The sequence below is a fragment of the Vidua chalybeata genome, chromosome 15, assembly GCF_026979565.1.
Source record: "Vidua chalybeata isolate OUT-0048 chromosome 15, bVidCha1 merged haplotype, whole genome shotgun sequence".
Taxonomy (NCBI): Eukaryota; Metazoa; Chordata; class Aves; order Passeriformes; family Viduidae; genus Vidua; species Vidua chalybeata.
Genome location: NC_071544.1, coordinates 14,811,178 through 14,821,961, shown reverse-complemented (window position 1 = coordinate 14,821,961; position 10,784 = coordinate 14,811,178). Strand labels below are relative to the sequence as shown.

General features: G+C 49.6%; 1 protein-coding gene across 1 annotated transcript; it reads right to left on the bottom strand.

Moving 5' to 3' along the window:
- Positions 1–621: 621 nt before the first annotated feature.
- Positions 622–5,521, bottom strand: LOC128795727 (pancreatic secretory trypsin inhibitor-like). Its single transcript, XM_053956746.1, has 4 exons — positions 5,459–5,521; positions 3,965–4,005; positions 3,275–3,387; positions 622–709 (listed from the first exon to the last, which is right to left on the bottom strand). Exons 1-4 carry the CDS (start codon positions 5,511–5,513, stop codon positions 640–642), a joined length of 279 nt encoding a protein of 92 aa, XP_053812721.1. The 5' UTR covers positions 5,514–5,521; the 3' UTR covers positions 622–639.
- Between the last annotated feature and the right edge of the window lie 5,263 nt (positions 5,522–10,784).

Genomic DNA, 10,784 nt, shown 5'->3' with positions numbered 1-10,784 from the left:
CTGCCCTCGGGCCAGGTCGTCAGTGTCAGCAGCAAAGCTCAACAAAGTCAGTAGAGGGGGGGAAAATAGAATTTTTCATGGAAAAATTGAAGCTTTTCGGTTTTCTGAGGCACTGGGTAGCTGTGACCTGCAGGATAAGTGTGAGGCTCTTGGTGCACAGGGACCATGTCATGGGGCACTGGCATATGGACAAGGCTGGAGATGAGTCAACATGGAGATGACTTGTTGGGTTCTTTCTCCTGGCAAAGGCTGTGGAGCAAGGGCTTTAGTGCTCTGTATTTAGCTAATGCAATTGCAGGACATGAGAATGCTAAAAATCTATTGCTTGAACACTGGAAGTGTAGGAAAGGAAAACAAAATTCTTGATGCAAAAAAAGAGCCTCCCTGTTATGCCAGAGCTGGGCTCTCTCCTTGGGCACGTCCCAGCCTTCTCCCTGGTGCTCTGTCAGTAATTTGCTCACAGCTCTTTACAGGCATCACCAGAGCAGACCACATTTTTCAGGAAGGTGCTCTAAGTGTTGGGGAAAGGGGATTGCTGTGTGTGTAAGAAATCCCAACACAAGATTTGTCGATGCTTCCATTTTATTGGGGTTTCAGCAGGTGAGGGGACAGCTTTGTGCTCTCATCGCTCATCTTAGTTTAAGCAAAGTTGTTGCGGGGAGTTTGGCACATTCCTCTGTTCTTGATGCGCACGTTGTCGCTTCTTTGCCTGCAAGAGAGGTTAAAAATGTTGGGGGGCTGCCCTCGGGTCCCTGAGACACAGCAGAGCCTGGCTCAGAGGAGAAAGGCAGAAAGAAAGGAAAATGCTTCTTAAATCATCATCTAAGTGTTATTCACAGCAAGCAAGGCCACATATTCTTGACAGGGAGTTCAGGGTTACCATGGACATGTGTTAATTAATTCCAATAAGCTCAAGAGTTCTTTCTGACACTTCCTGGCAGGATAATTCACCTCTGTGCTGCAGGACAGCATTGAGACACCTCTAATGCCTGTCTGACTGCAGACAATAAAGGTTATGATTTTGTTTTGTAGGTTTTTAGAAACAAAAGACTGCCACTGTGTCTCACTTGGGTTTGGCCTGCTCCCAGCCTCCCTTCCCGATTGCTTCTGCAGCAAAAGTGAGGAAAATATTAAAAAGGTACCTTTAAAAAACTATTTTCTTCTTTTTGCCCAGTAGTGGACATGATTCCTCTGAATTGTTCCATTTTCACATGGAATCATGATGTTCTCCTCTTTGAAAAGACAGATCCATTTCTCAGGTGCATTAGAGAAATGCTGGTAAAATAATTTGCCTTTTGCAAAAAACATTTTGCATGCTGGTCACAGTGAAGTGACCAAAGGCGACAAGTGAGACACTGCTGCCACAGGGACCTGCCAGATGCTCAGTTATTCCCTGACTCCTTGCAGGCTTCCAGCTCTTGTCAGGCCAGTTACACACACAAAACTGCAAATGACACTTCATCCTGCCTCCTGGCTGAATTCTCCCCATGGACCAAGGCTTTATAGATGAGGACACTCCGTTTATCTCTCCCCCAAGACATTTGGCACCAGGCAGCTTCAGAGCCCAGATGGCCCTGGCCAGGAGACCAAAAGGCTGTTCCTAACCTCAGAATTCCATCACTTGGGAACAGAACAGGGGAGCTGCAAGGCTCAGGGCTGTGACCCACAGGAGCAGCACATTTCCAGTTGCAGCTGCCCGGAGCTTGCACCAGCAGGAGTTTTAGGAGCTCTGGGAATGCAGCGCCTGTCAACACAAGGCGGATGCAGCACCAGCTTCTCATCCATCCCACCCCTCTTCTGACTCCTGCCCGGCTCTGAATACACCACCAGCTCGGTCCTTCCCTTTCTTGTACCCCAATTTCCCTTCTTGTGAGCTCCTATCCCCTGTGAAGCTCTGCTCTGGGGAGATGGAGCATCCTGGATGCCACTTTGCACAGCTGACTGTGGAGCCTTCCTCGCTCACTTTACCCCGCTCTTGGTCCCTGGCCAAAGCCCTAATGATGTTGCGTCTGATGAACCTCCCACCCCCATCTGTTGCACAATACAGGGACAGCTGGTGCTGGGCTGCTGGCTTCCAGCAGGGTCATTACCACCCTGCCAGGCCGTGCCGGGTCATTAACTGTGGTGCCTTTGCTGAGGAGATCCCACTCGGCCTCTCTCTGCCTGACTGCATCATACTCAGCCCTGAAAGGTGAACCAGCATTTGAGCAGGCCAGGAGCAGAATATGTGGCAGCAGCCTGGGTTAATGAAGCAAAGAGGGGACAACCCAACTGACAATATTTATCCAGGCTCTTTTTTTTTCCCTGGTGATACGGATTCTGTTCCTTGTTCCTGCAGAGTTAGCAGGGAGGCGATGCTCCTGAAAGCAGAATTTGGCTCCACAAACCCACGCATCCAGAGACAGAAAAGCTGGACTTGAGCTGCTGCTACAAATGTCTCTGCTGATGGCAGATGGGCCTGTGAACCTGATCACCAAAAATCCCTTCCTACACCAAGTGAAGTCAAGGGTGAAGCTCCCTTAGCCCTGCAGACTGGGGCATCTGGCTCCAGATAAGACTCAATCTTCCCAAAAGAGATTTTTGAACCACTTAATAGCATTGAGTTGGAAGTAATTCCTTCACTTGTCTGACACAGAGTGCTTCCAATGTATAAATATATTTTAAATTATCTAGGGCCCAAGCCAGCTAAATGTATCAAGTCTTGCCAGAGACACCCTTAGCATTTGGACCTGGCCTTCTGCTAGAAGAGTGCAATCTGGCATCACCACAGATTAAATATAAAACTCATTCTTAAAAATACCCAGAGCAAATTGTGTCCTTTCATAAGCAGAGAAGACAGAAAGCAGAGCTCAGCTATAAATTTCTGGGGTGAAAAAACAGCTTTTCCTCAGCCACCACATATCTGAGGTCATCTGGAAAAATATTCTTCAGCCCGTGTGCTAGATCTGGGCAGACTTCGAGGACTTTGCCATTTGTCTGAGATCCTGGATGCCAGCCAGCTCTTGCTGCTGCTTGGCAGCTGCAGGTATGGGGAGATTTTTGCTTGTGGGCAGCGTGTGTGCTGCGAGCCACACACAGCGGGCCCGTTCCTCAGCTGGAGTCCACGTGCTCAGAGCAGCTGTGCGGGAGGCCAGATCCCTGCCAGATGTGCTGGGCTCACTGCCCAAGCTCCACCCAGCTGCGTGCAAACAGCTTTCTTTCTAGGAAATCCCAGATATATGTGGTAGCCCTCCTCTGTGTGGCATTTAGACTTGCAGCAGTTCCAGATACTCACAGGTTGTGAAGGCACAGCAGGCACTCGTTGCTGTACAGGAGGTTATCTGTGCCACAGATGGGGTCAAACTCCCTTGTGCACCCTCTTCTCAGGTTGAAATTCTCACAAGATGGCTGGAGATGCAAAAGGTTAATTTTGAAAATGTTAAGCCTGTTCTCAATTTACCAGAGGAGCTTTGCTTTCCCAGAGAGGTGCACATTTTGTCTATCTTCATAACCCATCCTCAGAACTCTGCTGTGAGCTCTCAGAAACACTGGGACCATCTGCCACCGTGTCCCTTGGCCAGCTGAACTCCACCTGGCACTGCTGCACACCCCTGGGAGCAACAGTGTAAATAGTGCTCCATGGGCACTGCCTGAGCACGTTCTTCCCAGTTTTTATTTTTATGCCACAGCAATACCTGTCCTCACACTCGCAAGCCAGAGACTAAGGGGACTCCTGACTTTCTTGGCAGGTAACAGCAATTTTTGGCTTTTTAGGAACTTTTCTTTAAGTGTTTGGGGGAAATGCAGTGGAAAACCAGTATCATCACTGGGATTTTGCTGTGGCACCGCAGGTGGAAGGGGGTTCCCAGGCACTGGCATTTTTGGGCTGTCAACCCACTCTGCTTCACTGTATTTAGCAATGGTGTCTCCCCAGTGTTTGGGTTAGTGCTGCCTCACTTGTGCTATGTAAAACAGGAATCTTCACCTCTGTTCCTCTGAAAGCAGCTGCATCCATCTCAGCATTTCCTAGAGAAAGAGGAGAGAGAGACAGAGAGAGAGGGAGAGAAGACATCTTAGCACCCATGACTTGGGCTGCTTTCAAGGGGAACAGAATAAAGACAGTTTAGGCTGAGGATTGTATGTCTTCACTCAAACACCTTTGTCCTAGAAAATAATTTTTTCCCTTGGGGTGCCCACATTTATCCTCCCTGCTGTGTCACCCCAGTTCCCCTGGCAGAATCACTGTAATGGTGCAAGGCCCTGCCAAGGCAAAATGCACCTCTAGAGATGTCACCCACCAGCTGTCAGGGAGAGAAGGTGGCTTTTGTCCTGTCTCACCACATGTTCATGAGTACCTGAGAAACTCCTGCTGGCACTGGACGGGTGCTGGAGTAAATCCAGGGTGATTTTTCTACTGTTATTCTGTTTTTACCACAAGCAAGCACAGCAAAAGATAAGTTGTTGAAAGTCTCTACGAGAAGGAGACCCTGAGGTCTCACATCAAAGCTGGTGGGATCAAGCCATGACTTTGGTGGGCTTCTCCATGGAGAAGTTGGCCTTGAGCTGGTAGCTGGGATCACACGGGTGGAACACACGGTGGGTGTGTTTTGAAAAACAACCTGAATTTTTTTGGCACAAGGCAGAACTGAGAAGAAGATCCTGGGCTTTTTATAAACCCAGAACTCATCTACATGGAGGATTTATCCTACATCTGTATGAACAACCAGCACGGCCCAGTAGCAGTGAAACATTTTGGTGCTGAGGAGCTGGTAGCCATGGAGCTGGTAGCCACACTGTTTAATATTTCAAGGATTTTACTTTGGGTTAGCACTGGTCCAGACCCAGGAGCTGCAGCTCACTACATACTCAGTTCATCTGAAATGAGCCCAGATTTTGTGCTCAGACAGCCCTGCAATGGCAGCCTCTGTGCAGTAAACAGGATGACAGAGGACCTGCTTCAGAAGCACCCTCCTGTTTGGAATGAGCCCACTAAAGCAGGACCTGAGGAGCAGCAACAGCTCATGTTCTCATCCCTCTGCACCATATGGGATTTTGAAAACACAGTTGGCTTAAACATTGGCTTTGGTAGTGAGAGCTGCATTTTCCCTTGCATAGATTCATTTCCTGTCTTCTTGGATTTGCTTTTTTAAAACCAGAATAGCACCTATTCACTCTGAAAGGATCACACTGTCCTAGAAATCAGCAGTTACAGGACAAATCCTACCCCTGAAGAAAGAGTGTCGGCCCAGCAGGTCCGTTCGTTTTTGGGAGCAAGTGCACCCTTTCAAAGCCTTGCTTTAGGTTTGCTCACAGGCAGGTACAGGTTTAATGCACATTGGCCATTGCAGCATTCCCTGCTCAGGGCCACAGCAAGGTCCCAGCACCAGCTGGTCTCTTCCCACACTCACCTTCCCATGTGGCAGACCTGGGAGCTTTAGCAAGGAGAGGAAATAGCTCCTGGGCAAAATGCTGGACTCACCTTGGTAGAAGAAGAGTGCCAGGGAGAGGAGCAGGAGAACACCAGCTACCTTCATGGTCGAGGTGATGTTTTACTGAGCACAGCAGAGAGAAACCAGGACACTCCTCAGTGTCTCAGAGATCCTGTCTCTGGCACTCTGCTGGGACCTTTATACCTTTTCCCACGCCTGGCACCACACCACACAGCCAGCTCCACCCTGCAGTGCTGTGGTGACAACATTCAAAGTACGGGGACAACACCAGGTGGCAACTGGCTCATTGGAGGGCGCAAGGATGAAAGCCTTCCCAAACCAATGGAGGAAATAATCCTTATCTCCAGCAAGGACTGGGGCCCTGTCCCAGGCGTGGGGGTCAGCCCTGGGTCTGCACTCCTGTGATAAAGCAACGCTGTACAAAGAACCAAGATTGGAGAAATGGGCAGGACAGCAAGGGAAATACAGTTAGCAGCACTGTGGCTTTGATTAATGACCCTGCTGCTGCCACTTGCAGGGTGAAACTCTCTTCTGAAGCCACCTCTGGGTGAGGATGGCTTTGATCCACACACACCTTTCCTGGTGTGATCCACAGAGCAGAGCTGGGGTGCTGCAACTCCCCTTCCCTCCCCGGGCAGGCAGGAATGGGAGCAGGGATTGCTGTGGAGAGCGCACAGAGCTTGCCTGTGCCTTGGGCTTGCTCATGGCTGCAGATCCAGTGCTGCTGTTTTGACTGCACATCTCTGATTGCAGACAGCAGCTGAAATGAGCTGCTGGGTCGGACGCTGCTCCCTTCCCCTCTCCCTGCCTGCAGTTGGGAGTAAACCCTGGGGATTTCCCACAGTTACACCACCAGTGGTGCATTGCAGAGAGTGGATCAGTCCCTCGGGGATTAGAAGGATTAATTAATGTTTCTAAAGCACTTTGATATCTCAGCCATAAATCACTGGAGAAGTGCAAAGCAAATTATTACTAATGGGGGCTTATGACTCAAAGACAGATTTTTAATTAGCTGAACAGGAAAAAGCCAATGCCAAGAGCAATTCAAGGAGGTGTTTGAGAGGGAGAAATCTCAGCTTCATTGGCAAGGGATACCCCATTTCCAGCGTGGCTCTGGAGGGTGCTTTTCCTGCCATAAACATCTCTTTTGATTTTGCTTCAGTGGTCATGGGGAGATTCCTCCCTCTTGGCTGGGTTTCCCTCTGCTGTTCCTGGGCTGACCTGAAACATGAGGCAGAAAGATCTGCTCCTAGTGGCATCTGTTATTTTATTAATTCAGAGAATAAAGCTGGCTTTGGGTATCACCTGCTCAGCAGCTCTCAGGAGCTGGGGTGGATGTTAGTGGACCTTTGAGCACAGGCAACAATCCTTTAGCGTGCCTGGGACAATGGTTCAGGTGGTGTTATCACCCTCTGAGGAGCAAGGGAGGGAGGGATGATAATTTTTTACAGCTAGAAGAGGTTCAGCTCAGTCCAACACTGTCCCCTGGTTTTTTCCCTCTTCAATCTAAGACATGTAAATAGAGCAGTGCTGAAAAGAGTTTTTCTGATTGCCCATGTTTAGGGCATGCCCACTCCTGGTAAAACACATTTTTCAGTTTAGAGATCCTTGCTGTAGCCAGGAAATGTGATAGTTTGGATTGTCCAGGAGCAGAAACGCTTTTCCTCAGATTCCTTGGAAACATCCAGGCGCATTTCCAGACTTGAGTTTGACGGGAACATCCTCACTGTTTATGCTCTGCAAGTGGCAACTGTGTTGGCTCCTGAGACATTTCAGGGTGTGTAATGCCATGGTTTTCTCCTTCCTCCAGGAGTCAGAGGCATCAAAACACAACCAGGCTGCTGACCTTCCCCTGCCTCCTGGACACTTCTCCCTTCATCCTCTTACTGCTGAGGCTCCTGATAGCTTTGCACTGGCTGATTTTAATGTTCCCAACTGCTCCCAGAGCTGGATGAGATTAAGTACTTTGCTACTGAGGAAGGTTGAAGAAACTCCAGATTATGCAGTGCAATGGACTGAACTTAATTATTCCACAACGAATTGAGCCACACCAACAGACTCAAGGGCAGTTGCCTCTGCCAAAAGAAGATTCCAGCATAGGCTGCAGCTGAACAGCAGGCACACTTTGGTTTTTAATGCAGTTTCTCCGTTAGCAAATGCTCTTCCTTTCCAGGCGTCTCCACTGACAGCTGTGTCTTTATGAGATGCCTTCAAAAACAGGGGATTTCAGGGCTCCTCTCTCCTGATTGACAACAATTCAATATCCTTCAGGAAAATCAAACAGAAATGCTTGGGGCTCATTTGACTGGGGAGAAATGAAAAAGAGCTGTGAGCTGCTACTGCACTGGGTGCTCCTGGTACCATCCTCGGCAGTGTGGGCTTTCTCAGGATGTGTCACCTTGTCAGAGCAGCGTGTTCCTCCAAACACATCAGCTGGAGGAGTAGAGAGAAATGAGTCAGGTGGCTCTGCCAGCCATGCTGTGTGACTTGCTGAGCCTGTCGTGGAGAAATGGAGGGGACAGGCGAGTCCCAGAGCAGGGGCTGGCATGGGATGGCGTCCCCTTGGCCACCTTGTTGGGTGGTGGCCACTGCACATGGTGTACGACACAAGATCTCTGCAGCTGCTGATGGTGTCTCGTCCTGGATGCTGGGAGTGCTCGGAGAGAGAACTGATGCTGCACAAGGCACGAGGGGAAGGGGCAGTGGGTAGGGAGGCAAGTCGAACTGCCAGCTCTGCCTCCAGGTGGACCAGCAGGAAGAGGTGAGTCTCCTTCTGCAGGATGAAATTCTGTACTGTCTTTTGGCCAAACCTGAGTGTTTTCAAGTTACATTCATTTCAGTAGTAAAGAGTTGCAAAGGGATAAAAAAAATTACATTGCAGGGGAATTAAAAATCTGGGAAACTACCTATTTCCCTGTGATGGTCCCTCCATGACAGGCTGAAGGATCACTTGTTGTAATCAGAGCTGGAATTTGTTTTTTTGTGGAGACTTGATGTACAAAGAGAAACCCACCAGTGCCCCCAGGAAACCAACAGAGTCGCCAGTCAAAAGCATTCAAAGATCGCAAACCAGACCCAGATGATCATGAATCACGGCTTAGAAGTCACAAATGGTTCTTAAGCCTCTTCCAAATAATGGCTTTTCCCAACAAGCTCATTAGGGGTGGCTCACATTTTCCAGCCTTCTCCTGAACCAGAGAGAGAATGGGCTAAAGCAGGAGCAGAGCTCCTCGTGCAGTCCCAACCCCTTTCACCAAGGAATGACTGCGTGACCAAGACCTGCACCATGGCCCTGTGCTGTGGCATCCCTGAGCTTGGTCCCTTGGTGGACGTTGTGGGGACCTTCCTTGGGATTCATGAGGCACCAGAGGCTCCTCCGTGCTCAGGATCTCAGCAGGGCAGTTGGGGACTTCGCTGCTGCCCTGCAGTGGGTGGGGTGAGTGAAATTTGGAGAAAGGCTGATGCAAATGTGAAACCTAGAGGTGTCACAAAAACCAGTTCCCAAGATGCTCAAAGCTCTTTTGGGTCCAAAATGCTGCTTGTGTTGGATTTAAAAGTTAAAATGCCTAAATTTGTGTTACCTGCCAGGCCTGGATCTTGCAGGTGTAGCCAAGACCTTGCCCATGGTATCCAAGGTGGTTTTGAAAGGTGTGTGAGACAGACCAAGCCCTCTTGCATCAGCAAGGTGAGAGCAGTGTGCAGGTATCAGCTGCTCCTCTGTCCAGGGAATACTGCTCAAACACTGATTTTTCCTGCAGAAAAAAAAAATAAACTATAATTTGGTCGGTAGTGATTTTTGTCTTGGATTCTTTCCCATTTAATGCTGAGAAAGCTATTCTGTTGCTTTGGGTGCATGGGAGATATTGAACATTCTGACAGTTTAGAAAAAGGGATCCTGTGAGTAGCTGCTGAGAAAGCATCACATATTTTCTCCAGCTGCAGGAGAATCTCTGGAGCCCAGGACAGCATATCAATTTGTTTTCTCTTCTGTTCTGGAAATCTTGGACTTGGGACCTCTGGTTTCTGGGGAGGGGGCTGGGCATAGCTACAGGATAACACTGCCAAATCCTCATTTCTACTTTTACTAAAGCTTCTGTTTGTTATCCTTAAGCAAGGGCAGCGTGTCCATGAGAGAGACCTTTGGAAATCTGCAGGCATCGGCAGCTTTGCCTGAGAATGGGTATTGCTGACAGCAGTGTCTAAAGACAAAGACATCACATAAATCATAGCTTGTTGGGTTGTTCAGAAGAGACCGTGACTGGGTGCCAATCAAATGCTTCCTGAGGAGGATGAACGTGCTGGGGACAGGCTCTGTGTTTGTAAGGATTCCTGGCTGACATTGCCTGGGGTGGAGTTCCCAGCCTGGTGTGGAAGTTGCCAGCCCAGCTCCTGGCTTGTTTGCCTCTGCTCTCCCACCTCTCAGTGACACCAAACCCCACGGGCTCAGTCCATGGAAACCTTTCCCTCCTCTGCTGTGACTTACTGGGTGATGGCACGTGTCTGCTGGGAATAACTCTGGACTGTGGTCAGCTCTGGTGACCTTGGGGCTCTGTCCTTTGCAGGTGGGAGCCTGGGTCAGTGCCGGGGGTGCCAGCTCCTGGACAGGCTTTCCCCCCTTTCTCCCCTGATCTGTCATGCCCCTCTCCTTGGGTCTCTTGCAGGGTCTCCGTGGGATGGAGAGGCAGTGAGAACACACGGAGAGAGAGTCGATCCCTCAGGAGCTGAAACATGGAGCTCTGCTTTTCTTGCTTTCCCTGGCACTACCGAAGAAAAAAGGATCATTTTTCCCACTCCTACAGAAAATGCCAAAAGCAAAGTATTCCTTCATAAAATTGCTTCTTTATTAAATCCTATCTGCCTCCCGCCCCCACATCTGACTGCCCCTGCGGCTGCCGGAGAGATCCAGGGCAGAGTGATTAAGCACTGCGGCTGATAATTGGGCAAACACAGATTTCAATCTCCTCCAGCAAATCACTCCCCCTTTCTCCAACTCGAAGCAGCACCCTGTGCCCACTCCCTCTTCCACGGAGCTTAACCAGATGGGAAGCATATGGTCCCTGTCCTTTCAGGGTCACAGACTCAGGGGGGATGATCCAGTCTAATCTGTCCTTCTGCTCAGCAAAGGCAGCTCTGTCTCTGCTCCCAAGGACCACATGTCCCTTGTCCAGGGCTGGATCTCACTCTGAAGTGTGTGTGAGGTAACTTAAGAGCTCTGCTATGAGCCACTCCTGGATCCCTAGTGCCTGGTGCTGTTTATATAAAAGATCCTGCCTGCCTGCAGCTATCGTCCATTGCCCAGGGAAGCTGTGGCTGCCCCATCCCTGGAAGTGTTCATGGCCAGGCTGGACAGGGTTT

Bases quoted from the DNA above. Each gene is read 5' to 3' on its own strand.
- LOC128795727 (XM_053956746.1), bottom strand. From the start codon at position 5,513: ATGAAGGTAGCTGGTGTTCTCCTGCTCCTCTCCCTGGCACTCTTCTTC. The intron at 3,388-3,964 runs GTGAAGATTCCT...TTGCATCTCCAG, and splicing joins CTGCTTTCAGAGGAACAGAG to CCATCTTGTGAGAATTTCAA. The intron at 710-3,274 runs GTGAGTATCTGG...CCTCTCTTGCAG, and splicing joins CTGCTGTGCCTTCACAACCT to GCAAAGAAGCGACAACGTGC.